This window comes from Nuphar pumila, chromosome 15 (assembly GCF_984573655.1).
Source record: "Nuphar pumila chromosome 15, dmNupPumi1.hap1.1, whole genome shotgun sequence".
NCBI lineage: Eukaryota > Viridiplantae > Streptophyta > Magnoliopsida > Nymphaeales > Nymphaeaceae > Nuphar > Nuphar pumila.
The window spans coordinates 15,586,676-15,613,859 of record NC_143263.1 but is presented as its reverse complement, the minus strand read 5'-3'; the positions used below and the strand labels follow the sequence as shown (position 1 = coordinate 15,613,859).

The following is a 27,184-nucleotide window of genomic DNA, read 5'->3' as shown; positions in this document are numbered from 1 at the left end:
GATCCCAATGTCATAAACACCCAGTAGCCCATCTGAATCTAGTCCTACCTTGGAGAGGGTAGGGGTACACACGATTGACTGACCACATTGTGTTTTTCGAAGAGCAAAAGCATCTCCTAGTTTCTAGTCGTCAGTTGTAGGAAACAGGGCTACCAAAGAAGCATAGGTAGGTAGTCTTTCGCTATACAGAGTAAGAATTGAGATTTCGCTGAGACCACTCTGAGGTTCTCACGGCCTCAGGCCACTCCAGTGGGTAGTTAGACTCTTCGTATCCTTGGAGAAATAAGATACACAAATAAATACACACCCCTCGTGATAGATGAGTTGAAGTAAAGTCTTGGCGGTGTACCTCGGGGTAATAAAAGATAAACAATGTACTAATATGCTTGAGTGTTTTACAATATTATATTTTTAATTTGACTTAATATGAATTTCATGCATATCTGATAAGTTTCGATGCATTGATTATCATATCGAGCTTAATTGATTTTTGTGATCTTGATTACTAATTTTTTATCGGTAAGTAAGAGAGGTTGTGAATGCTTGTATGTCTACTGTGGTTCTAGACATTGTAGTCATGATCTGTATATTCTTATGCTATGTGATAATCTGAGCTATTTGTGCTTTGGTTTCTTGTGAAAAATGTAAGACTTATGTGGTTGATTTTCTTTTATGTTTATGAGTTGGAATAATCCTATTGCCATTCAACGGTCTGATGCATATTATGCGTAGGTAACTAGTGAGGCTGACTTGTGAGGATAGAAGGCTTGAGGTTGTGCCAGATTACTTATATATTTTTTTAGGGCTCGGTACTGGATATTAGATTAGAATTATGACTTTATTTAATTTAAACATTTGCTTAAATGTAAACTCTGATTGGTGTTTTAGACTAGTTTAAGATTTGATATTCTTTTAATTAAATACATGATTTGATTAAATTGATTCTAGTCACATATGTGTGTGATTAATATTGTAACTCGCCCAATACTGGAATCAGTTTTCAAATTAATCTGAGACTTCTGATGCATCCTAAAATTGTTAAGTGTTTTATAAAAAAAATCTCTAAATTTTTTTGGTTTAAAAATTAGGGCATTACAACTTTGGTATCAGAGCCAAGGGTAAAATTGTGACATTTGGCAAGCGAAGCAATTGTCCATCACTATAAGTATGTTTTAGTTTTAGCCATATTTACTTTGAGCATATTTTTACATGAAAATTGTAGTTTTATGCAGGAACCTAGACACATGATAGGGACATGACACATGAGTTTGAACAAGAACTCATTTTGTTTCATTTTCTATTTGTGAATAGATGGCTTGGCAAGGGCGTTGCAATGATATTATGGATACGCTTAACAACCACGCGCGGGTCATTGGCCAATAGGTCACAGCGATGCAAGCCATGGGAGCTAACCTCCAGCAGGAGGCTCAGGATCGTCAGGCTGTAGGGGCAAGTAGCATGACATACAAAAGGTTCATGAATCTGGATCCGCTCGCCTTTAAGGGCAAGCTCGGCCCAAAAGCCATAGAGAACTGGGTCAGGGAGATTGAGAGGATCTTCCATGTTCTGAAGGTCCCGTAGGACAGACAAGTCACATTCGAACGTACCGCCTAAAGGAGCAGGTGGAGAAGTGGTGGGGGATCACCGATGCAATCTATTGTCATAGCAACCAATGACCTAGGAGCAGTTCCTCTAGGTCTTTTACGAGACTTATATCCTGAAGCATGCTCAGGATAAGAAGATGCAGAAGTTTCTGGACCTACAGTAGACCGAGAGTCTGGAGGATTACATCTCCAAATATCATGAGTTGGAGCGCTATTGCCCCAACCTCTACACAAAAGAGGTCGATCGGGCTATGAAGTTTGTTTGGGGTTTAAAGTAGGCCTTAAGAACCAAGGTCTACACAAGTAGGCCTAGGATATTGAGCGAGGCCATTGAGGTGGCCACATTGCTCAACGATGATTGGGTCAAGGAACAAAGAGCCCAAGAGAAGTTAGTTGGTCAATCTTCGAATGGACAGAAGAAGTGGGGCCAGAAAAGAAAATTTGGCAAAAACCAGTCAGAGTCATCTGCCAAGAAAGGGAAGCAGCCCCAAGGAACTGGGAAGCAGCAAAAGAAGAATGGGGACCGTTGCTGGAAGTGCAACCACTTCTATAGTGGGCAACCATGCCCAAGAAACACAGGAGCGTGTCTCCGCTACGATCAAATGGGGTACTTTATTAAGGAGTGTCCACAGAGAGGACAGACTGGAGGGTATCGGCCAACTAAGGGACAACCTCAGCAACAATCATGTCAACAATAACAACAGTAGGGTCCAAAGAAGGCTACAGGTTGTTTCTGCGTCATGACAACTGCAAAGCTGGACCAGGATGATGACGTTATCAAAGGTACCCTTTCTATTGCTGGATTTAATACTAGAGTCCTTTTTGATACATGAGTGACTCACTCCTTTGTTTCTACTCATTTTTCTTGTATATTGAGTGTTTGCCCTGTAAATTTGAATTATGTACTTGAAGTTGTAACTTCCTCGAGTGATAAGACCATCGCACAAAGGTATCTCCCTGATATAGAGGTTTTAATAGTAGGACAAAACCTACTTGCCAACCTGATCATCTTGGATATGATTGGGTATGATGTCATCCTAAGGATAGATTGGTTATATGAGCATTATGCTTGTATGTACTGTCGAGAGAGGAGAATCAGGTTTATTTGCCCAGATCAATCTATCCTGGAGTACAAGGTAGGAAAGCCTATAGAGAAGGTCAAGTTGATCTCCGTCATGAAAGATTAGAGATGGGTCAAGAATGACTGCAAAGCTTTCTTGGCAAGTATTACACTGTTAGAGCCTAGATCAACCAAACTGAAGGACTTGGACATGGTGAGAGAGTTCGAGGACGTGTTTCCTGAACAACTACCAGAGTTACCTCCTACCCAAAAAAGTTGACTTTGTGATAGAATTGGTGTTTGGGATTGCTCCAATCTCTAAGTCTCGGTATTGGATGACACCAGCTGAGCGCGAAGAGCTAAAGAAGCAATTACAAGAACTGCTTGAAAAAAGATTTATCGGGCCTAGTGTATTGCCATGGAGTGCACTAGTCCTTTTTGTAAAGAAGAATGATGGGTCTTTGAGGTTATGCATCGACTACATGATGCTTAACCAAGCGACTATAAAAAATAAGTATTCATTGTCAAGGACTGAGGACTTATTTGATCAACTCCAGAGGGCCAAGGTAACTATATTTGAAGAATTTTTGGATTTTATACCTTGATAGAGAACATAGAATTTAGACTTTTAATTGGATTATTGTTGTTTTGAAGGTATTTTCTAAGATCGACTTGCGATCTAGATATCACCAACTGAGGATTAGGGATGAGGACATCCCTAAGACAACGTTCAAAATGCGCTATGAGCACTATGAGTTCGTAGTTATGCTCTTTGGGCTTGCGAATGGCCTAGCAACATTTATGGATATTATGAATCAGATATTAGATTATATTTTGATGTGTTTGTTATTATCTTTATTGATGATATCCTGGTTTATTCGAAGAGCATAGAGGATAATAGGAACCATCTGAGGATTGTTCTACAGACTCTTAGACAACACTAGCTTTACACTAAGTTCTCTAAGTGCGAGTTGTGGCTTGAGGAAGTCATATTTTTGAGCCATGTAATATCGAAAAATGGAGTGTTCGTGGATCCATCAAAGGTAAGTGATCATTTTTTTTAAAGAATTTAGTTGGAATTTTTAATGACCTTATTGGATTTATGAAATTGGTGTTTGGATTTATGAAGGTGTCGGCAGTGTTGGAATGAAATCCACCACAGAATATCACCGAGATACATAGTTTTCTGGGGTTAGCATGGTACCACAGGTGATTTATACAAAATTTTTCATGAATCGCTTTGCCTATGACCAAGTTACTATGAAAGGGGACTAAGTTTGTATGGGATGCCAAGTGCGACAAGAATTTCAAGACTCTTAAGAAAAAACTCACTACTACCCCAGTTTTTGACTTTGTTGTTTGGGCGGGGAGGTTTCGTAATTTACATAGATGCCTTAGGTATATGTTTGGGAGGTGTCCTTATGCAGTATGAGAAAATGATAGCTTACGCTTCCCAACAACTGAAGGTGCATGAAATAAATTATCCTACTCATGACTTAGAGTTAGCCCTAGTTGTTTTCGCTTTGAAGATTTGGAGACACTACTTGTACGGTGATTAGTTTGAGATATTCACTGATCACAAAAAACTCAAGTACTTATTTACTCAGAAGGAGTTGAACATGCGACAACACAGATGGTTGAAATTCGTAAAGGATTATGAGTTCATGATTGCTTACCACCCAAAAAAGGCGAATATGGTGGCAAACACCCTTAGCCATAAAGCAATAAGTGTTTTGGCTAGTCTATGAAGCCTGATTGAGGACCTTATTGAGTGGAGTCCTTTCGGACCATATCAAGGAATGATTAACATATCCAATATGGCTGTAAGGATTGAACTAATGAATAGGATTATTGAGAAACAGAAAGAGGTTTTGTCGTTCACACAAATATTGGATGCTTGCAAGAAGGACGAGTCGACCCCACATCGGAAAGATGGGAGTATATGGTTTGGGCACAGACTATGGGTGCCCAGTAACCCGCAGATTCGAGAAGAGCTTCTGAATGATACCCACAAGAGCAGGTACACCATCCATCCTGGTAGTACCAAGATATACAAAGATATGCAAAGGAGTTACTGGTGAACGGGTATGAAGAGGGAAGTGACCAATTATGTGTCTAGATGTTTGACCTACCAGCAGATTAAGATAGATCACCAAAGACCTGGCGGGTTATTACATCATATTGAGATCCCTCAATGAAAGTGGGAAGGAATCACGATAAACTTTGTGGTGAGTTTACCCAAGACCCGTAGAGGTAAGGATACAATTTGGGTAATAGTGGATCGACTCACCAAATCAGCTAATTTTCTCCCTATCAAATCTAGTCAGTCTTTAGAGAGTTTGGTAGATCTATATGTGAAGTGCCACTATTAATTGTATTCGACAGGGATTCGAGGTTCACATCAAAGTTATGGTGACAGTTACAGAGGGCCTTAAGTATGCAACTAAAGTTCAGCATGACCTTTTATTTGTAGACAAACGGTCAGTCAGAGCGAACAATCAAGAAATTAGAGGACATGTTGAGAGCATGTGTCTTGAACTGGAGGGGCAAGTGAGATAAACATGTTATTTTAGCAGAGTTTGCCTATAACAACAACTACCAAGCCAATATAGGGATGGTGTCTTACGAGGCACTATACGGGCGATCGTGCAGATCACTAGTCTACTTGGATGAGGTTGGCGCGAGAACATTGGGCGCATCAATGGTTATTGAGCACTACACCGAGCATGTGTGAAAGATACAGGACAAACTCTTGACAACTCAGAGTAGATAAAAGAGTTACGCAAACCAACATAGATGGGAACTCACTTTTGAGGTGGGAGACTATATTTTTATCCGAGTGTCTCCTACCAAAAGTGTGTTCAGGTTTGGCAAGAAAGGAAAACTAAGTCTCAGATATGCTGGACCGTTCGAGGTTCTAGAGAAAATAAGTGTAGCAGCTTATCGAGTAGCATTACCAGTACAGTATTCACAAATGCATAATGTATTTCATGTATCTATGCTAAGAAAGTATGTACCTGATCTGTTTCACGTGATTCAGTATGAGGATGTTGAGGTTCAGGAAGACCTAGCCATTGAAGAGCACCCAACAAAGATCATAGATCAGAAGAAAAAGGTGTTGAGGTCGAAAATCATTCACGTGGTGAAGGTGCACTGGAAACACCATGGAATCGAGGAGTGTACGTGGGAGCCCGAGGCCAGCATGAAGGAGAAATACTCTCACTTATTTGAGTAAGTTTTGAATTTTGCGAACGAATTTTCTTTAAGGGAGGTAGGATGTAATACCTGTGAAAATTTGTTTAATATAACTTTTAAATTTGAGCAAAATTTAAGTTAAATTCAAGATAAAATCAAGCAAAATTTAAAGGTTGAATTTGAATTATTAATCTTGTTTAATTTGATGTTTAAATTGAGTTTGAAATTATGCCTAATTTGAATCTACAGAAGTTGGATTTGAATTTACACATGTAACCCGATCTCTCTCTCTTGTTTAGCATAGAGGAGGTGCAACCATTAGAGCTGCTCGGTTTAAGAGTTTGCAACAGGCGACAAAGGAGTAAGAAGCTATTCACACATATATAAGGTAGGGCTCTTCTTACTTATAGATATAGAAAGTATTTAGCACATAGATCATGCATTTTTCATAGATTATACATATACATATTATATATATATAGTATGGTACTCTAAGAGTACCTGCCCTACCTAGTAGAAATCATAGGTGTATGTTGCATCTTCTCAATCAGGCTTCATAGATGTGTCCAACATAGTTTAATTGATAGGAATCATGCCGTGGATCATGTTTTTAGATATAAAATAAGATTTTTTTAATCATGAAATTTTGGTACATTGTGGGCCGTTGATTTTTTAAGGTCTTAAAAAAGCTAGACAAACATCACAATAACATGATCAAAAACTTTTTTTTCTAACTAAAAATGCATGTAGATCATAAGGTTTGATTAACAAAGAAACTTGAGAATATTGAAAAATCAAAGCTTCTACTAGGTGGGAGTAGCTCCCAGAGCACCATATATATATTGGCAGGCCTCCATGTTGGTGCATTAAACATCCACATAAGACTTGCAGAATAAAGCAGTTATAGTATTTGTGTAAACAAGAAGAGATGTTGCAAGAGAACTACATACAAAAGGAAAAACATGCAGCACTATAATTTTCTAAGACGGCTTTGTACAAGAGCAGAAAGATGATTGCTCATATGCCTCGGTCATAAGATAACGAGATAACGTTTAAAAGCAGAAGACACTACATGCAGCATTTTCTATTTCTCCTTGCCTAACTACAGTAAAGCTACAAGAAAAGCTCAAACTTCTATCAAGTGAATCCTCCTGAGCTTTCACAGGAGCTACCCAAATTGGGAACCATGTCACTGACCAGCAGCCTGATCACAGGCCTGCCACATGATTTTGAGATGTCAACGCATTCCTGAAAGTCATCATCGCATGCAAACAATACCCATTCCTGATCATCGTCCAGATACTTGACATCAAAAGTGCCCACCTCTAATTTCAGTCGTTTTGCCACCTCTTCCTTCAGTTCGATCAAGCTTGACAAGGAGGGCAGACGAAACCTTATGAGATCATCCTTATACGTTGCCTTTACTGCCATAATCTCTCGACAAGTTTCAGTTCTTACAACACTATCAGGCATTCTGTTCATGGTAGAACATGGTTCTCCAGGCGAATATAATCCAAATCCTATGGAACCATGGAAATTTAGGCCTTTATCCTTTAAAATATGACCAGAGGTCGAAGGCCTACTCACTAACTCAGCCGCTTCAACATTTGTTGGGCTATTTTGACTTGACCCACGAGAAGCAGCAGTCTCTATGCTATGCTCACCCGACTCATTCCTACTTTTTGATCCAGGAGAGTGCTTATCAAGCTCTGGCTGGGTACCTCTATAGTCATCTTCCACTATCAGTTTTTCTGGCTTCTCACTTTCAGCAATGATTGTTTCAAGCACCACATGGCTTTCAGGCAGGGGATCTCTTCCGTTAGCACTTTTAAACTTGTGGGGCTCAAAAGTGGGGAAATTTTGTTTATGCTCCAAGTTTTGGAATAATGAACAAGATCCTACAGATATTTGAAGTGGTGATGTAAGAGAGGTCAGATTGAAAGCACCTTGTGCAACTTGGACAGATTCAATCACACGTTGCAACTTAGAGATGGACCTGTTCACCTTCTTGATCTTGCGGGATGGCCACCGACTGATGCCATGATGCCTACAGATACGCTTCATGGTAGTAGGACAAACTGCAGTGAACACAAATATGAATTTAAATTTATTGGGGCACAACTTTTGACCCAAAATATCTATGTTGCATACAATTAGTTTTTCCAAGGAAAGCATTGTAAAGTTAGTAGGCGTATAGTTTTTCCAAGGAAAGCATTGTAAAGTTAGTAGGCATATAGCAAGAACCAAACATTCCAGAAGGGAACTAGATCCAAAATGCATCTAGAAGACATGCACAACCTGCAATGCCATTATCTACACGTATGACAGATCTGTCAAAACAGGCTAGAGAAATAACTAATCAACTCGCTATCACTAATAAGAAGCTAGAACCGATAAAAGCCTAGTATGACTTACCACAGTATCAAGCAACTTTCCTAGAAAAAAACTTTGGTTTTCCAGATATAAAATTAACATGAGAATATTCATCCACAACTGAAATGGTCAACAATGGAAATAATGGCAGCATTGGAAGCCCAAGACACTCACATTTGTATTCTGGGAAACTGATGGTCCATCCTTTGTATTTCCAGGCATCATTATGCTAGAAATATTAAATAAAAATAAAACTAGGAACGTGATATGTCCTTTATGGTACGGTCGTATCGTTTAAATAAGAAATAATTCTTCCCGGGTTGGTTATGAGTGGAGAGAAATTGATCTTGAAATTTATAAAATTTATCATTCTTTTGCCTCAAACTACAGAATGCAGGTTGAAACGATCACAAAAATAACATCTAGCTCTTGTAAACAATTAAATGCAATCAATCAATAAGATTAGGGCTGAACACAAGACGAGCTTAGGCTGGCTCGGCTCATTGAAAAAACAAGGTGTTCAAGCTCGGCTTGACCCAAACTCAAGCTAACAAGCCAAATATTTTTTTATTCAAAAAATTTTGAAATCAGTGTAAATGACTATTCAAAACAACAAAGAAGTAATGAGATTCGAACTGAGCACCCCACACAAGGCCAACGTCTTACCCGTCACGGTAAAACCTTTGTTGTGTTTATTTTGTTAACAAAATATATACATTTATGAACACTATATATGTTTATATAACTTTATAAGCCGAGCTTAATCGGGCTTATCGAGCTTATTCGAGCTCCATCACCTGTTCAATCTAGGCTTGTTTATGTGTATTGAGCCTAAGCCCATGCTCAAGCTCAGCTCATTTATTTTCCCGGACGAGTTCAAGCTGAGCTCGAGTTAGCTCGGCTTGTTGTGCAGCGACTGGAGCCCTAAATAAGATAGTGAAACTTTCACAAACATCCATCTAATATACAAACAATATTTAACTGATAAACAATAGTAACTTACAGATGGAACAGTGAAACTTGTTCTTTTCAGCTTGACTAAGGACAGAGAAAAAAAGGGAAAGAGAGAGAGAGATCTTCATCTATAAAGAACAACCAACTTGAAATACAAGGATGGAGTGTTTCCAAGAATATGGTAAACACTAATAAACTATGGCCTAAAATTTTCTACAAAAATGTTAGACTCAAAATTTAGTACAATCAAGTTTTGCTGGTTGTGGAAAGGATTTTCATGAAGCTGTAAAGGACAGAACTACAGCATCATCTCACCTTTAACTATCATGGACTCTAAGAATAAAATGAAAAGCATTTCAGAACAAAGAGACAACCTAGACAAACCATATGGTTCATAAACAAGAAATATCAGTTCTACAAGATGTTTTATCAATTCAAGAATGATTCAAAAACAGCTTCTGCAATTTGCAGTACCATACACCTACCATGCCTCATCCAGCGCTTAGAGACAGAATATGGTAATGATGATCAAGTAGTAACTTTTCACATGCATATGTATGAAAAAAGTGTCCAAGCAAGCTATTATGAAAAATCCTACCACCAAGGCTCAATGCAGCATCTTTGAGGCTGCCAGCAAAATATTGTTGGAGAACCTCTAGGCTAATTGAATTCTCTGTTTTATCTCGTCTACTTCCAGTTGATCTTCTGATATTTGAATTATCTGATGCCGACACATGTGCATGGTTTATATCTGTTATTGAAGGATGTGCATGGTTTACATCTGTGTCTGTTAGGTTGTTTTCATGCATAGGACTATCAGCAACAGCTTGAAAGCACTGATCAACAGAAAGAGAAAGCTCATTGCCCTCTGTCTGCACATCTCCAATCACATGACATACTTTAGTTTCTGGAGATTCTGGAGGTAATTGACAATGAACTCCAACCTTCATAGCGTTTGTGCCTTCATTAATGGAGCCACATATCTGGCTTAAAGGAGATCCAACTAATGGAAAAATATTTTCTGTGGCTAGTTCATAATCAATAACAACCCTCAAGCTATGACAACACTGCTTCATAGTAGTTAAAAGAGATTCCAATAAACACTGTTGTTCCCCAATATCCTTGCAGTTACGGGGCAAAAAGAACTCCAAAATATAGTCATCATTTCCAGTATATTCACTGTTCAAATAAATAGCAAGAGAACCAGCCAACCCAAACATTCGTGCATAATGTACAAGGGGATATTCAGTTTTGCTGAATTGTGTAATATCACACGAAAAACTTGGTGCATGTGTCGCAAATGCCCTACCAGGCACACCATGTCCCTTTTTTAAATGATGTTCTGCACAAGCATCTCTAAATCCCCACATATGAGCATCAACAACATAGAACACTACATCAGTTGTTGACATGCAGACCTGTCCCATACAACTTCCATCAAAGCTTGTGCAGCCCTTCTTTGAGCCACCACCATGAGCTATAATACTGTGATGCCTGCAGGGAACCCATGTCTGAGCTAGCGGCAACTTATGTGTCTCACAAACTACTACTATTATCTCCAATATTTCAGCCATGGCAGCTTGACGACCTTCGTTGCATATCTGAAACCGAAGTGGAGATCACATAATACAGTCACACGCCAACCCACAACATAATGCACTAAAAAACTGAAATCACACCAAACCCACCTGCATTTGTGGATAATCCAGCACTTCAGAACTTTTCAGATTCACTGCCTGCAGTAGGGTTAAAGAAGTAAGAAACAATTATGTATATTGAGAAATTTTCAGCTAGATCAGACAGTAGATAAATTTGTCATAGGTTATTTAGCACCATCAAATGTCTCAGATGTTGAAATCCATTTTTCTGACCTACACAGAATGGTGAAATCTGGGCCATCCATTTCTGTCCTTCTACATACATACATACATACATACATACATATATATATACTATATATAGGAAAACTGAACTATGTGAACTCCAAATTGCATGAACTTCACCTGAACCTATGCCACATGGATACGGCTGAAGATACAGGGATACAGCCACTTTTATGAAGTTTTCAATGTAACTAGTATACAAAGGGATATGGAACAAGAGTCAAAATGGAATATTCGTGTGACATAGACCTGAACTGGGCATCTCCAACACTTCATTTGCAAATCTGACCTTGTACATGTGTTTGGCACTATGTCACATGGGTGCGGGTGCGGGGATGCGGCACTCTAAAAAAACATGGGTGCGGGGGGTGCGGCAAAAAAAAAATCGGGTTTGAATCCGTGTCGAATTCGGATCCAACCCGGATCCAAACCCAATAAAACATGTTACATGCTTTAAATAAGCACGCAGGGTAGGGTTTCATTCGTGAAACCCTCCCCCACGCTGCTCACTCTCTCTCCTCGCTCGCCTTCTTCCCCCGCCGCAGGCTCCATCGCTTCTGTTCGTTTTCCGGCAACCTGACGTCGGCAAGCTCCATGTCCGGCGAACCCCCTTTCAGGCTACGTCACAGGGATTCGGCCAGACAGGTGCCGTACCCGCATCGATGCGACGCGATGCGGGTGCGGCACCCGATGCGGTCAACCCGACCCTAGGTGCGGTCAACACACTCAGTGTCATTTTGGTCCATTTTTTGGATTTTTTTTTTTAAAAATTGCCCTATGAAATGGGCTGCGGAATTTAAAAAAAAAAATATCGCCCGAGGGGGAACCCCCAGACCCCCCCTTCTATATATATATATATATATATATATATATATATATATATATATATATATATATATATATATATATATATATATATATATATATATATATATATATATATATATATATATTTTTTTTGCCGCACCCCCGCACCCATGTGACATAGCTTTCAGGTGAGTTCCCTCTTGCCTCTCTCTTTCCTCATTGTCTTCTTTTTCTTCTTCTTCAGGTGAGCCTCCCTCGACGTCCTTTTTTTTACATAAATGACCCTGGGTGCGTTGACTGCACCCAGGGTCTGGTTGACAGCACCGGGTGCTGCACGCGCACCCGCGTCGCGGCACGTCGATGCGGGTGCGGCACCTGGTTAGCCGAATCCCTGTGACATAGGTTTAGCATGGTCCACTTGCTAGGAATTGACTGTTGGATGTTGAAAAAACATGACTTTTAGATAATTAAATATTTACAAAATATTCTTAGCCATTGATTTTCAAGCCCTAAAAACTCCTGCTTACATGTTGTAATCAAATGATCTAAGAACCAGTCATTATAAAACCAAGCATGTAGATCACATCTGTATGGTTAGATTTAAAAAAACAAAAAACCTCATGAAAATCTCAGTTTATATGAAATTTCACATATTTGTAGTTTACAGTGTATGTATATATATATATATATATATATATATATATATATATATATATATATATATATATATATATATATATATATATATATATATATAAAGAGAGAGAGAGAGAGAGAGGAACATGCAAAATGGGTTTCTAACTTTTTGCAATTTTGACCCTGTAGATGTGTACAACATAGCCGATTTGCTAGGAATTGATCCAAGGGCCTCGAAAATTTATGAAGATTTTGGGACATTGATTTTTCAAACCCTATGAAAACCTATCCACGTGTTGGAATGGGATGATCCAAGGGCCGATCCCTATGAAATCAAGCACGTACAGATCTCTATAGTCAGTATTTAAAAAAAAAAAACAAAAAACCCATTTTGCATATCTCATTTTGTAGATTCCATATATATATATAATTTTTCTGTGGATCTGCCTTTGCCTGGAACTAGATCTGCTTCATGTTAGGCCCTCAGTGGTGGTGCTCCAGATTAACGCATGATCGACGAAAAACTGGAAATGGAAAAAGAGATTGATGCACCCGTACAACTGTATCTTGATCCCGCATTCCGGTGGGTCCACTAAAAATATTGTATATTAGAATGGGACTGCTGCCCGAAAATGAGAGCGATCAAAACGAACCCGAAGGAGAGAAAGAAGCGAATTGGCCGACTAGCATCCCTTTCCACAACTAGGCACTTATCAAATAAAGAAGACAGCTATAGGATCAAATTCACTTTTTGTGATCCTTTGCTAAGGATAGATGCCTGGTTCCCATTTGACTAGTTGAGGCAGCCTGTTACTTCACCAAGATAGACCGGAAGTCGGAATACCGTGCAAGTGGTGCCTCAAAGGTTGGAAAGAAAGGCGTTGTTAGCTTAGTTACTTAAGAAATGCTAAGAAGGGAAAATTCTACAGATAATGTGTACTCATTGTGCATCAGGGTCAAAAACATCTCTCACCCAATCCAACCCCATGGATGTGTAAAAAAAAAAAGTTTGTTTGGTAGGAATCAAACTTTGGATTGTGTCTTTTCGAAAAAAAATCATCGTTTTTAAGTAGTGAAATTTTGAAAATAATGAGCTGATGATTTTTGACACTCTTGAAAATTTTTCTTGCACATTGCAATCATATGCCAATACTTGTTTTATTATTAAACAAACCATGAGTGATAGAGATGTTTTTGGCCCTGGTGCTGGTGCGCATCTACCGACTCATACATACATATATATTATTTATAGTAAGAGACAGAGAGAGATGGGGAGGGGGTAGTCCTCTAAAGGAGTTGATTATTCTTATCTTATAAAAATGAACAACTATTTTGGAGGAGGATCAAGTTGTGAATTCTCAAAACTGTTATACCTGAATACTAGCAATCATTTATTTATGGTAAGAATTAGAAAGTTTCCACTGATCACAAGTGCAGAGAAATACACTGTAAGAATCCAATATTGGATGAGAACCATCTAGAAGTACATAATCATGTAACAAAAATTAGATGAACGAAAAACACACTCACAGGGAGTGCTTCCTGCAAGTTATTGTTAATGATAATTCATTAAGATTATGGAGATGAAACATTTTAGGGCATCCCATAGAAACATCATGACAAAAATCCTAAATGGTTCAACATATCTGCCTCTCTAACATGAAAAAAGTGCCTCGGTTAACAAGAGGAGTATGTTTAGTGATTCACGCCCACATAGGCAACGAGTAGTATAAAAAATACTGTTGTAAAGATAGATAAGATTTGAAGCCTTTGTTGTTGGTCTTGACAGCCCATTAGCTTACAAGTGACTGTGTCCTTTTGTGTTGACATGCTTCCCACATGCACAATAACAATATACAGTTTTGTTCTTGGAGTGTGTCAATGCAACATAAGTTAATCTTGTTAAAGTCCAAAAATCCAAGACATGCAATCACATTGCCAATTAAAGAAGTTGATCAGGTTGATAAACGTTATTCTACAACTGCTATTATTTTCTTGAGTGAAACACCATGGAGATCTATAGGTTTCAGCATGAGCATGATGCTGGAAATGGAGACAGTGGCAAATTATCCATGTCAAAGAGTACAATATTATATGCATCTTGATTATTATCGTATTGTGTCAAATAGAGGGTGCTAGGTTAAATATAATAAACAACCCAAATTAGGAGATATGGGATGGTTCCCCTCAAAATAAGGTTTGTTTCTCACTTATTCATTTTCTTCACCTTCTTCCTTTCCACATCAACATGCAAGCAAGGATCATCAAATTTTCTGCTGTAAAGTACAACTTTTTCATTCATCTTCTTATTAAGCTCCCTACGAAGAGCGATATTAAGCCTTCACAACTGCCTCCAATGGATAAGCCACATACTCAGGGACTGTTAAAATGTAAAACTGTACATATATGTATATATAATAATATTATATTATTATATATATAAATACATTTTTCATTTCTTTCTTTTCTGTAATTTTTTTCCTTTATTTTTATTTTTTGTCTTTATGTCATCTAGTTCAGTTTGAACTAGAATGACTGTTGCTAGTCAAGTCCTGTCCAGACTTGACTAGCAATAGAGCTGTTGGACTGTGTCCAACATTGTATTGTTTTTTTTTTTCTTTCTTTTTCATTTTCCTTCTTGTTTCTCTTCTATCCCTATTCTTTCTCTCCTTGTAATCGATGGATGACAATGATAAAGTCACCATCATACCTATGAAACTAAGCGATACGAACTATGTAACATGGGCTTCAATCATGAAGCACCATATATGGGGAAAAGGCTTATGGGGGATTGTGGATGCTTCCGATTCGGAACCTACGCTATCTCTTACTAAAAAAGAGGGAGATAAAGAGGTCCCTCTATCGGAAGAAGAGAAAATCAAGGCTATTGCCTCATACGAGAAGAAATGGAAAGAATGGAGAATATCTCATGCGAAGATAATGTCATGGCTTATCAATAGCGTTGACATTAAAAAATGCTCAAGTCTTGCCAAATTTGATCATGCCGATAAGGCATGGGAATACCTTAAGAATATGTATTCCCTTAAAGATATTGCATACGTGTGCAACCTCCAAGAAAAAGTTCGAATGATGACACAAGGAGACAAAACTATTCGTGAATATTACAATGGGTTGTCCGAACTTTGGGAAGAACTTTCCCTTTTAGAACCAAAGTGGCATTGTGCCGAAGACATCGAGCTTCGTCAGAAACAACTCGATGCTGAACATTTTTACCAGTTTATCACTGGATTAAGGCCGGAATTTGAAACCACTAAATCGACCCTACTTCACCGGGGAAAAATTCCTTCTACTGTTGAAACTATTGAAGAGTTAACAATGGAAGAAAATCGTCTCCGGAAAGGTTCTTTAAAAATTGAAGATGATTCCGTTTTAGCCGTGTCTAGACCAGGGAATCATGTTCGATCATATAGGCCTCTTCACTTTAACCGACAAAATGGTGACTATGATAAGAAAAAAGTTATTTGTCATCACTGTCATGAACCGAGACACTACAGGCCACAATGTCCCAAACTTAAGGAGCTGAGAGAAAAAAGAGTTGCAATTGCTGGATCGGAGCCTAAAGATCATGATGCACCAGTTTCCCTGGCCCAACTAATGGAGATTCTTCAGCCTCTCATCAAAGGTGCCTCTTCCTCATCTGAAGCTTCAACCGACGCAACAGCCTCATCTTTTTCTGATCTAGGTAAAATTTCTTGGCTTCTTGACTCTGGTGCATCTTTTCATATGACCCCAAATAATCAAAGTCTATCCAAATGTGTTAAAAATAAAACAAGTGTGTCAAAGGTCTTTACTGCTGATGGGACTTCTCTTGAAATAGAAGGAATAGGAAATTTTGAAAAAAATTATAAAACAAAAAAAAAATTATTCCAGAAATTAGACATGTTCCCAAATTAAATTTAAATCTTTTATCTGTATCTTAAATTTCTGATTATGGGTGTAATATTTCTTTTTCTTCTCATGGTTGTTGGGTACAGGATCGCCAGTCAGGCAAGCTGATTGGGGAAGGCCATAGAGAAGGAGGACTCTATTACATGGATTTTTTGAAAATGCCGAAGAAAGCTTTTTGTTATAATATTCAAAAAATAGAGTTGGAACTATAGCATAAGAGATTTGATCACCCACATATAGCCAAAATCCAACATTTTCCAAATCTAGGGAAATTTTGTAACTTTGAATCATTTGATTGTAAAGATTGTATTCTCGGCAAAATGAAAAGATTACCATTTCAGAACAGAACCTTTTTTTCTTCAAGACCACTTGAATTAATACACTCGGATGTTTGGGGTCCTGCACCAGTAATTTCTAAAGGAGGATTTGTTTACTATGTTATTTTTGTCGATGATTTCTCCCGACATACGTGGATGTACTTTCTCAAACATAAGTCTGAAGTATTTTCATACTTTCAAACTTTTCATAATATGGTTAAAAACAAGTTTCAAAATGATATTACTATTTTTTGCACAGATTCAGGGGGAGAGTTTTTATCCACAGATTTTCAAAATTATCTTAAATTACATGGCATCACACATCAAAGATCTTGTCCTTATACACCTCAACAAAATGGACTGGCAGAACGCAAACATCGCCATATTATAGAAACCACTAGGACTTTATTAATAGCAAATCAAGTCCCGAAAGACTTTTGGGCAGAAGTTGCCTTAACTGCCACCTATCTCATTAATAGGATGTCATTTTCTTCGTTACAAAATATCACTCCCATTGAAAAACTTATGAACATTTCTCCAGACTACTCTAGACTAAGAATATTTGGGTGCAAATGTTTCATATTTACTGACAAAAACGATAAACTTTCCCCTCGTGCGATTCCCTGTGCCTTTTTAGGATATGCTGAAAACCAGAAAGGTTATAGATGTTTTGACTTCAAAAATAATAAACTATATGTGTCTAGAAATGTTTCCTTTCTTGAAAAGGAGAGCTTCTTTGATTTTAGAAAATTAAAAGACGTCACTGAGTACTCCTTTTTGCTAGATCTAACATCAACATCTGATGAATATGACCTTGACTGTAACTTTGATGATGATCAAAGAATTATTGATCTTAATGTTGAAAATGAAGAAGTTCATAAAGATACTAGTATTCAATATTCCAGGCGACAAGAGTCTAATCCTCCATGTGCACTTGAGAAATATTCTATCATTCCAACTAGACAATCATCCCGAATCTCGAGGCCTCCAGGAAAGTTTGTATCATACGAGTCTTTCTCACCCACATATAGGGCAGTTATTGCATTAATTCACTCATATGAAGAACCATCCACATATTTTCAAGCAAAAAATGATATCAAATGGATAGAAGCCATGAAAGCTGAATTAGATGCACTTGAAAAGGCTTCTACATGGAATATTCAAGATCTTCCTCCAGGGAAGAAAACTATAGGATGTCGATGGGTTTATAAAATTAAAACCAAGAGTGATGGTACTCTTGAAAGATATAAAGCCTGTTTAGTAGCCAAAGGTTATGCCCAAGAATATGGGATTGATTATGAAGAAACCTTTGCTCCGGTGGCTCGTATGACTATTGTCCGAACCTTAATTGCCTTAGCTTCTATCAAAAAATGGTCTATTTTTCAAATGGATGTCAAAAATGCTTTTTTAAATGAAAAGCTAGTTGAAAAAGTATATATGGAACCCCCTCCTGGTCTAAGTATTCCTAAGGGTAAAGTCCTTCGCTTAGAAAAAGCTCTTTATGGACTTAAACAAGCACCAAAAGCTTGGTATGATAGGTTTAGTCGTGTTATGATTGATATTGGTTTTCAATTCTGTTTAACTGACACTGCTTTGTTTATTAAGAACTCTGATGCAGGGATCATTGTGCTTTTTCTCTATGTGAATGATATGATCATCACCGGAAGCGATAAACAGGGAGTTGAAACAATCAAAACACTTCTTAAATCTCATTTTGAAATGACTGATTTGGGCTTGTTGAGATATTTTTTAGGCATTGAAGTTGCTTATTCTCCTAGAGGATATTTATTATCTCAGACTAAATTTGCTTTTGATATTGTTTTCAGGTCTGGTATTACTGATGATAAGAAAGTTGACACTCCAGAAGTTGTTAATGTTAAAATGAAGATTGATGATGGAGAACTTATTGCAGACCCTACTCCTTACAGACAGCTTGTCGGGGCACTTTCCTATCTATCCATTACCAGACCAGATATAGCACATGTTGTTCATACAGCAAGTCAATTTCAACATGCTCCTACTTCTGTTCATATGGGAGCAGTCATGCGTATTATCAGATACATCAAGTCCTCTCTTTCACGAGGACTTTTCTTATCTTCCTCCTCTTCTCTTGATTTAATTGCATATACTGATGCTAATTAGGGAGGTGATCCCAATAACAGACACTCAACCAGTGGCTTTTGTGTCTTTTTAGGGGAATCATTGATCTCGTGGAGGTGTAAAAAGCAGCATAAGGTATCTCTCTCATCCACCGAAGCTGAATACAGAGCCATGGCAACCACGACCATGGAAGTAGTTTGGCTCCGACGACTGCTTGCTGACATGGGAGCTGAAGCAACAAAGGCTTCACAAATGTGTTGTGACAACAAAAGTGCGATCTACATTGCCAGTAACAGAACATTCCACGAACGCACCAAACACATCGAAATGGATTGTCACTACGTCAGAGAGGAATATCTACACGGGATAATTGATCTGCCATATGTCACTTCAGAATATCAGTTAGCAGACTTCTTTACAAAGCCTCTCGCTGCTCCCCGATTTCACTTTCTCTTAGACAAACTTTCGCTCATTGTACCGTAAGTTTGAGGGGGAGTGTTAAAATGTAAAACTGTACATATATGTATATATAAATACATTTTTCATTTCTTTCTTTTCTGTAATTTTTTTCCTTTATTTTTATTTTTTGTGTTTATGTCATCTAGTTCAGTTTGAACTAGAATGACTGTTGCTAGTCAAGTCCTGTCCAGACTTGACTAGCAATAGAGCTGTTGGACTGACACAGTCCAACAACTCTTAATAGAGTTGTTGGACTGACACATTCCAACAGCTCTAAATAGAGTTGTTGGACTGTGTCCAACAGCTCTATTGAGTCCTCTTTCAGCTGTGTATATAAAGGGGTGCAGCCCCTCTTGTATTTTATTTCAATGCTTCTTAAGCAATTGGTTTTTCATATCAATAAAGAATACATTTTTATTTTTATTTTCTTTCCAGTTATACCCTTTTTAAGGGTTATGCTTTAGTGTCATTCTTGACACTTGCCCTTGTTAATCTAAGCTCGTGTTTCGAAGATCCCCATTTCTATTATTTTCTTGAGTGAAACACCATGGAGATCTATAGGTTTCAGCATGAGCATGATGCTGGAAATGGAGACAATGGCAAATTATCCATGTCAAAGAGTACAATATTATATGCATCTTGATTATTATCGTATTGTGTCAAATAGAGGGTGCTAGGTTAAATATAATAAACAGCCCAAATTAGGAGATATGGGATGGTTCCCCTCAAAATAAGGTTTGTTTCTCACTTATTCATTTTCTTCACCTTCTTCCTTTCCACATCAACATGCAAGCAAGGATCATCAAATTTTCTGCTGTAAAGTACAACTTTTTCATTCATCTTCTTATTAAGCTCCCTACGAAGAGCGATATTAAGCCTTCACAACTGCCTCCAATGGATAAGCCACATACTCAGGGACCTCACCACAAAGCTTGGGGAAGATGAAAACCAATAATGACTTCGGACTTTCCAGTTCTTGTCGAACCACCTACTCATTCACTTTTTAATGCCCCAGTAGACCACCATGCCATCTCTCCCCTGCTCCATCCTCATCAAACTTAGCCCCTATGAACTTCTCATTTTTTTATTAGGGTTTCAGATACGCTGGAGAGGTGTATATGCCTCACCTACTCAATGGGATATTCATTCTTAGATCCGTAAAGTAGGAAAACATTAACCTTCATATTTTCTTCTCCTCCATTCCTTATTTCAGTTGAAGAATCCTGTAGGAGAGATAATTTTGATGCCCACAATTTGGAAGTAACCAAGTGAAAGTTGAGTTCAAGAGGAGAAGTGCATTAAGATGATTTTGAAAAATGTGAAAGGTTTGCCAACGAGAACCAATGATTTGGTGGCATGAAAGATCGGTCATGCTGAAATATAAACTTAGTAAGATTTGTTTCTAGTGTCGTTTTCAAAAGAGTAGAAATAACCTTAATTTACTGGTGCTTAGGCTAAGGATTTCAGAAGAAGCTCAAGTGGTACAGGACAGAAGTGCACAGCTATGCTCAATCCAATACCAACAAAAGTGACAGCTGAGGTGCCCCCGAAGACCATCTTTTTTTGTTATACTCCAATCACATTGTAGTCAGCTCACTGAATCGTCTTCAATGAGAAATACCCTGATAACTCTACTGACGATGTCCAGAAGCACTTGAGGGAGGGTCCAGGGTCATTACAGGGTAGTTGGAGGAATTCTTGCTCAAATGTTGCAGGTATCAACAATTAACCATGACAATGAGGGCAGACAAAGGGTCAACAATCTTGGCTTATAGGGTTAGTGTGGGCCTCAAGATACTGGAAGGTACTTCTCTCCCACCGATGGAGGGAGTTACTTCTGGATGCAGATACATTTTATAAAGATCCCAAAGATCTGACATAAATTATGCGGTCTCTCCATGGTAGCATGCTTTCATTTAAAGAAGAAGGATTCAGGAATATGGTGTTTTGGCCAATGAACTGATTTGCTCCATTAATATATTGAAACCACCAGCTTTCCTACTAAAGGTGGACCTCACAAATGCTTTTAACTCAATTCATTGGAGCTTCTTGTTTCAATGCCTTAGCTCTATGGGATTTGGTCTGCTTTGGATGGTGCAGATGGAAGAACTTATCATTAATAGCTCTGTATTGGTGAGTGGTAAAGACTGTGAGTTTTTTTCCATGGAAAGGGGGTTGAGGCAAAGCTGCCTTTTGTTACCACTACCATTAATCTGGTTAGTGAAGGCCTAACTGCAATTCTCAGAAAGGTTGTCACAAAAGGTTTTATTTCAGGTGTTACTGCTAGAAGGATCGGATCTATGACAATCATGTAATAGGCTAATGACATTCTGCTTTTCAGATCAACCTCCGTCTCTCAAATGAGTCGCACCTGGCCTATACTAAAAGCCTTCTCAGCCATTCGGCCATGATAATAAATGAGTAAACGCAATCTGGTCCTATTAATCTCGATCCTTTCACGAGTTGGATAACCAAATGCATCTTCAGCTGTAGTTATGAACATCTACCTATTCCCTCCTCGGGTTGTATCTATTTAGTGAAGGTGGAAGAGAACTTTTGAAAAGGGTAAAGGATCAAGTACGTGAATGCCACAATTCCCTCCTGTCTGCTTGCCTTTTTTCAACTTCCAAGGAAACCAGCCAACAATATTGCAGAAATTATGAAGATTCATTTGAAAAGGTCCACCTAAGTTTATATGCAGAAGCTTGGTTAATTGAGAGAAGGTCACACTTCTAAGAAATACAATAGGCTGGCAATCAGGAATATGAAGTTATACAATAGGGCATTAATGAGAGAATGGTGGTGGAATTGTGGAGGGAGGATAGAGCGTGGGGTACACTTTTGAGAGCCAACTATACGCTTAGCAACACCCCGTCAAGATAGTCAAACCAAGGTTGCCAAACTAGGAAGCGGAAGTGGAAAACGATACGGGAAGCAGAAGCGAGTAGCGAGGCATTTTGATATTTATAGGAAGCGAGAAGCGAACTATCAATTTGAAAGCGAAATATAAATAAAAAATGAAGCAATATGGTAACTGAATAGGAATCGAACAAGAAGCAAATAAAATTGATTATTCTTATATTTCATGATTTTTCAGTAAAAGAGTTAATTTTTTGTTAAAATCTAACAATGATGGTAACCAATTTAGAGAAAGTAAATGGGAAGTGAGTGAAAGAGTGAGAGGAAATACATGAAAAGAAACGTGAGTAAAGCATAAAGGAAACATATACCATGTGTGTGGGAAGCATATAAGAAGCGTGGGGGGAATCGAGATTCCCATGAAGTTTCGAAAGCGAGGAGTATCTCGCTTCCGAAGCGAGTTTCCGGGAAGCACGCTTCCCATCTACCTAAGAAGCTTCCGGTAACTTTGAGTCAAACCAACCAAAGTGAAGAAAGCTTCAACCTAGTGAAGCGATTGGTTCTTGGTAATTAAAGAATTCTCTTCCCTAGTCAATATATATATGTGTGTGTGTGTGTGTGTGTGTGTGTGTGTGTGTGTGTGTGTGTCTCAAGGGCATTTTTGTTTTTTTCATGTAATTCTCAATAAGTGTATTATTTTATTTATTTTCTTTTTTATTCTTTTATATTTTTTATCATAAATATTTCCAGCCCTAAAGGGATTTTTGGGATTTTTTCTAGGAGTCGTCGGACCCTACCCAACGGCTCTCTAGAGCCTCCTTTTTGTATATAAAGGGGTGTGACCCCTCTCTCATTGTATCCTTTTTCTCAAGGGTTATTCCCTAATAAAGTGCATTCTTTTATGTGGGTTCTTAGCCCTTAAAAGGCTTCTTTTTATATCTTCTTTGTGTTGGACCCATAAGTGGTCATTTCTCAAGTTGTGCTTTAGCCCATAAGTGGCTCACTATAGAATCATATTGGATTGTGACATGGTATCAGAGCAAAGTTCGATTCCTTGGTGATATTCAGCTCCTCCTCAAGTATATTTGAGTGTTGCAAAAATATTGGTTCTTCAAAGGAAGCTGAAAATTATTCTGAGTACATATTGTTTCTCTCTATTTTATTCTCTTGTCTTATATGTTTTGGTTCCATGGCCGACAAAGAAGTTGTGACGGTAGTTCCAATTAAATTTGATAGAAAGATTTATAATCTATGTGCTACCGCCACTAAAAGGATTCTTGTTGGAAAAGGTTTGTGGGAGTTTGTTGATGGTTCCACAATTGAACCTCGACTTACTCTAACAAAATCCATAAAAGAGAAAGATGGAACCATTAAACAAGAAGTGCTTAAAAGAAATGAAAAAGAGAAGGCTCTTGTGAGTTACAAGAAAGCCTTGAAAGAATGGAAAATAACACATGTCAAAGTTCTTTCTCTATTCATGGGAAGTATGAATGAAGATACTTGTGAGACTATTTTGGAATTTGAGAGAGTCAATGAAGCATGGTTCTTTATCAAGCAAATACATACTCAATGTGATATTGGCTTTAGATGGGAACTTCAAGATAAAATACATAATTGTAAACAAAGCAAAAAGAGTGTTAAAGGGTACTTTGCCTCTCTAAAGAAACTATGGGATTAAATGGCCAAATTGAAACCCATTTGGGAGACTCCCAATGATGCTCAACTTAGAAAAAAACAAATAAATAATGAGCAATTTTTTCAATTTATGAAGGGATTGAGACTTGAGTTTGAGCAAATGAGGAGTAACATCATTCATAGCAGATAAGATGAGCTTCCTCTTATCTAAGAGCTTTTGGCTCAAGTATGCATGAAAGAGACTAGATTGAGGTCTCAAAATGAAAAGTCAAAGACAATGTATTGGCCATTTCAAAGTAGAGAGCCAACACCCATACATACAAACCACCATACTTGTATAAATTTATAATAATAATAATAACTATGGGAAGAATCGCATGTATGAAGGGAAAGGAGATGAAAAGAAAATAAGTATTAATATTTGTCATAATTGTGGGGAACCAGGACATATCAAACCATATTGTCCTAAATTTAAGAAAAAAGATGAAAGAAAGGTTGCTTCAGTTAGACCTTCACAAACTTATCAAGAATCTTCAAGCAAATCTATTTCAAACATGTCTCTTTTTCAGCTCATGGAAGCATTGCAACCTCTTTTCAAAGGATAATTCATGATCGGTGCCTCCGTATTCACCTCTTCCCCTTCAAGTATGGCTCCTTGGCTCTTAGATTCAGGTGCTTCATTTCATATGACTTATGATGGATCTATACTTTCTAATTATAATAACACTACTAGTAAAAGAAATGTATTCACTGCCGATGAAATCTTTCTTGATATTGATGGAATTCCAAAAATAAGGATTGTTCCAAAACTGAATTTAAATTTGCTTTTTGTTTCTCAAATCACTGATCATGGATGTAGAGTCTCCTTCACTTCTAACCATTGCTTAATACAGGATCTCCATTCAGGGAAGCAGATTGGAGAAGGGCATAGAGAAAGAGACTTGTATTGTATGGATCAGATGAAAACTCTCATCAGAACTTTTTGTCTTAATGTTCAAAAATTGGATAAAGTTTTATGGCACCAAAGACTAGGTCATCCTAGTGTGTATAAATTATCCAATATTCCTCACTTGAGAACATTTTGTAATGAACAAATTTCATGTACTGGTTGTATTCTTGCTAAAATAAAATCAATTCCATATCAAGAGAGATCTTTTTCTACTTCTAAACCTCTTGAATTGGTTTACTCTGATGTTTGGGGTCCTGCACATGTTGCCTCTAAGGGAGGATATACTTATTATGTTATCTTTTTAAATGACCACTCTCGCTTTACATGGATATACTTTCTTAAACATAAATATGAAGTATTTGAGAATTTTAAAAATTTTCATAAATTAGTGACAAATCTTTTGAAGACCAATATATCTATTTTTCGTTCTGACTTAGGGGGTGAATATATGTCCAATGATTTTCAAAAATATCTAAGAGAAAATGGAATAATTCATCAAAGGTCATGTACTATACACCACAACAAAATGGTTTAGCCGAAAGAAAACACCGGCACATAATAGAGACCACTAGAACCTTACTCATATCTAATGGTGTTCTAAAATATTTTTGGGTTGAGGCAGCTCTTACTGCTATGTATCTTATAAATAGATTGTCTTCCTCAAAAATTCAAAATATTTCACCATATGAAAAGATTTATAAAGTCTCGCCTAATTATCTTAGGCTAATAATCTTTGGGTGTAGATGTTTTGTACTCACCCATAAAAATGATAAATTATCTCCTTAAGCCATCCCATGTGTGTTTTTAAGTTATAGAAAAAGTCAAAAGGGATTTAGGTGTTATGATCTCGAAAATAATAAACTATATATTTCTAGAAATGTCACCTTTTTAGAACAGGAAAAACGATTTGATACTAACATATCAAAAAATGAGAATGAATACAATTTTTTAGAAATTTGTCCTAAAAATAATGACACACAAAATGAAGATATTGAAAAAGATAACTTGCAATGAATCTCAATTTGACATTCAGATTAATGATCTTAGGATCACCCAACAATTATTCAATATCAAAGAAGAAGGGATAATGAAACACTAAGTGCCTTAGAAAAATATTCAAACATACAAGGACAAGAAACCTCAACTATTAGGCACTCAAAGAGACCACATAGAGCTCCAGATAGGTTTGTTCCATATAAATCATTTGAGCCTCATTATAGAGCTTGTTTAGCAAAAATCTTTTTATATTTCAAACCTTCTACATATAATCAGGCAAAGGATTATCCTGAATGAAAAGATGCTATAAATGAAACATTTGCTCTTGTAGCCAGAATGACCACTGTTCGAATTCTTATAGTTGTAGCTGCTATTAGAAAATGCCAAATTTATCAAATGGACGTTAAAAATGCATTTTAAAATGGTGATTTAAAATAAGAAGTATTTATGGATCCACCCCCTGGATATAATGTTACTAAGGAAAAAGATTTTCGCCTTAGAAAGGCCTTATATGGTCTTAAGTAAGCTTCAAAAGCTTGGTACGATCGCTTTAGTTTTGTTATGGTTAAACTTGGATATATTTCATGTTACACTGGCACTGCTTTGTTTATTAAGAATTTCGTTGCAGGTATTGTTATCCTACTACTTTATGTTGATGATATGATCATAACCGAAGGAGATAAACACGGAGTAGATCAAGTTAAATTCATTCTTAAACAAGGTTTTGAAATGACTGACCTTGGTTTTCTCAATTTTTTCTTAGGGATTAAGGTTTCAAATTCTCCTAGAGGGTACTAGCTATCTCAATCCAAATGTGCAACTGAAATTATTGAAAGGTCTGGAATCACTGATGACAAAAGAGTGGATATACCTGAAGTAATAAACTCAAAGATGAAAATAGACGATGGAACCCCACTGGATGATCCCACTCTATATCAGCAAATGATTAGGGCATTGACATATTTGACTATTACCAGACCAGACATATCACATGCAGTTCACACGACCAGTCAATTTCAGCATTCTCCTACCACTATGCACATGAGTGTCATTATGCATATTGTCAGATATTTGAAAAATTCTACTTCTAAAAGATTATTTCTATCTTCCTCTTATCCTCTTGATTTAATTGCATACTTTGATTCTAATTGAGGGGAGACCCTAATGACAAGTGCTCAACTATTGGTTTATGTGTTTTTTTAGGAGATTCTTTGGTATCTTGGAAGTGTAAAAAGCAATAAAAAGTATCTTTGTCCTCTAAAGAAACCGAGTATTGAGCGATGGAAACTACTATATCTGAAATTGTACGGTTGAGGCGACTTCTCAAAGATATGAGAGTGATTGTGACAAACCCATCGTGGTTATGTTGCAACAATAAGAGTGCCATCTACATTGTTGGAAATAATACTTTTCATGAACGTATTAAACATATTGTCATTATGTTAGAG

The 27,184-nt window shown here is 37.4% G+C and overlaps 1 protein-coding gene across 1 annotated transcript in view; it reads right to left on the bottom strand.

Moving 5' to 3' along the window:
* Positions 1-6,806: 6,806 nt before the first annotated feature.
* The window catches only part of LOC149814613 (protein NLP3-like), a 29,435-nt gene continuing 9,057 nt past the window's right edge, over positions 6,807-27,184 (bottom strand). Inside the window, exons 2-4 of the mRNA XM_089989803.1 lie at positions 10,875-10,922; positions 9,785-10,787; positions 6,807-7,937 (exon numbers count right to left, since the gene is read on the bottom strand). Of these exons, the coding sequence (XP_089845929.1) occupies positions 6,997-7,937; positions 9,785-10,787; positions 10,875-10,922 (1,992 nt within the window). The 3' untranslated portion in view covers positions 6,807-6,996. The remainder of the gene's footprint in view (positions 7,938-9,784; positions 10,788-10,874; positions 10,923-27,184) is intronic.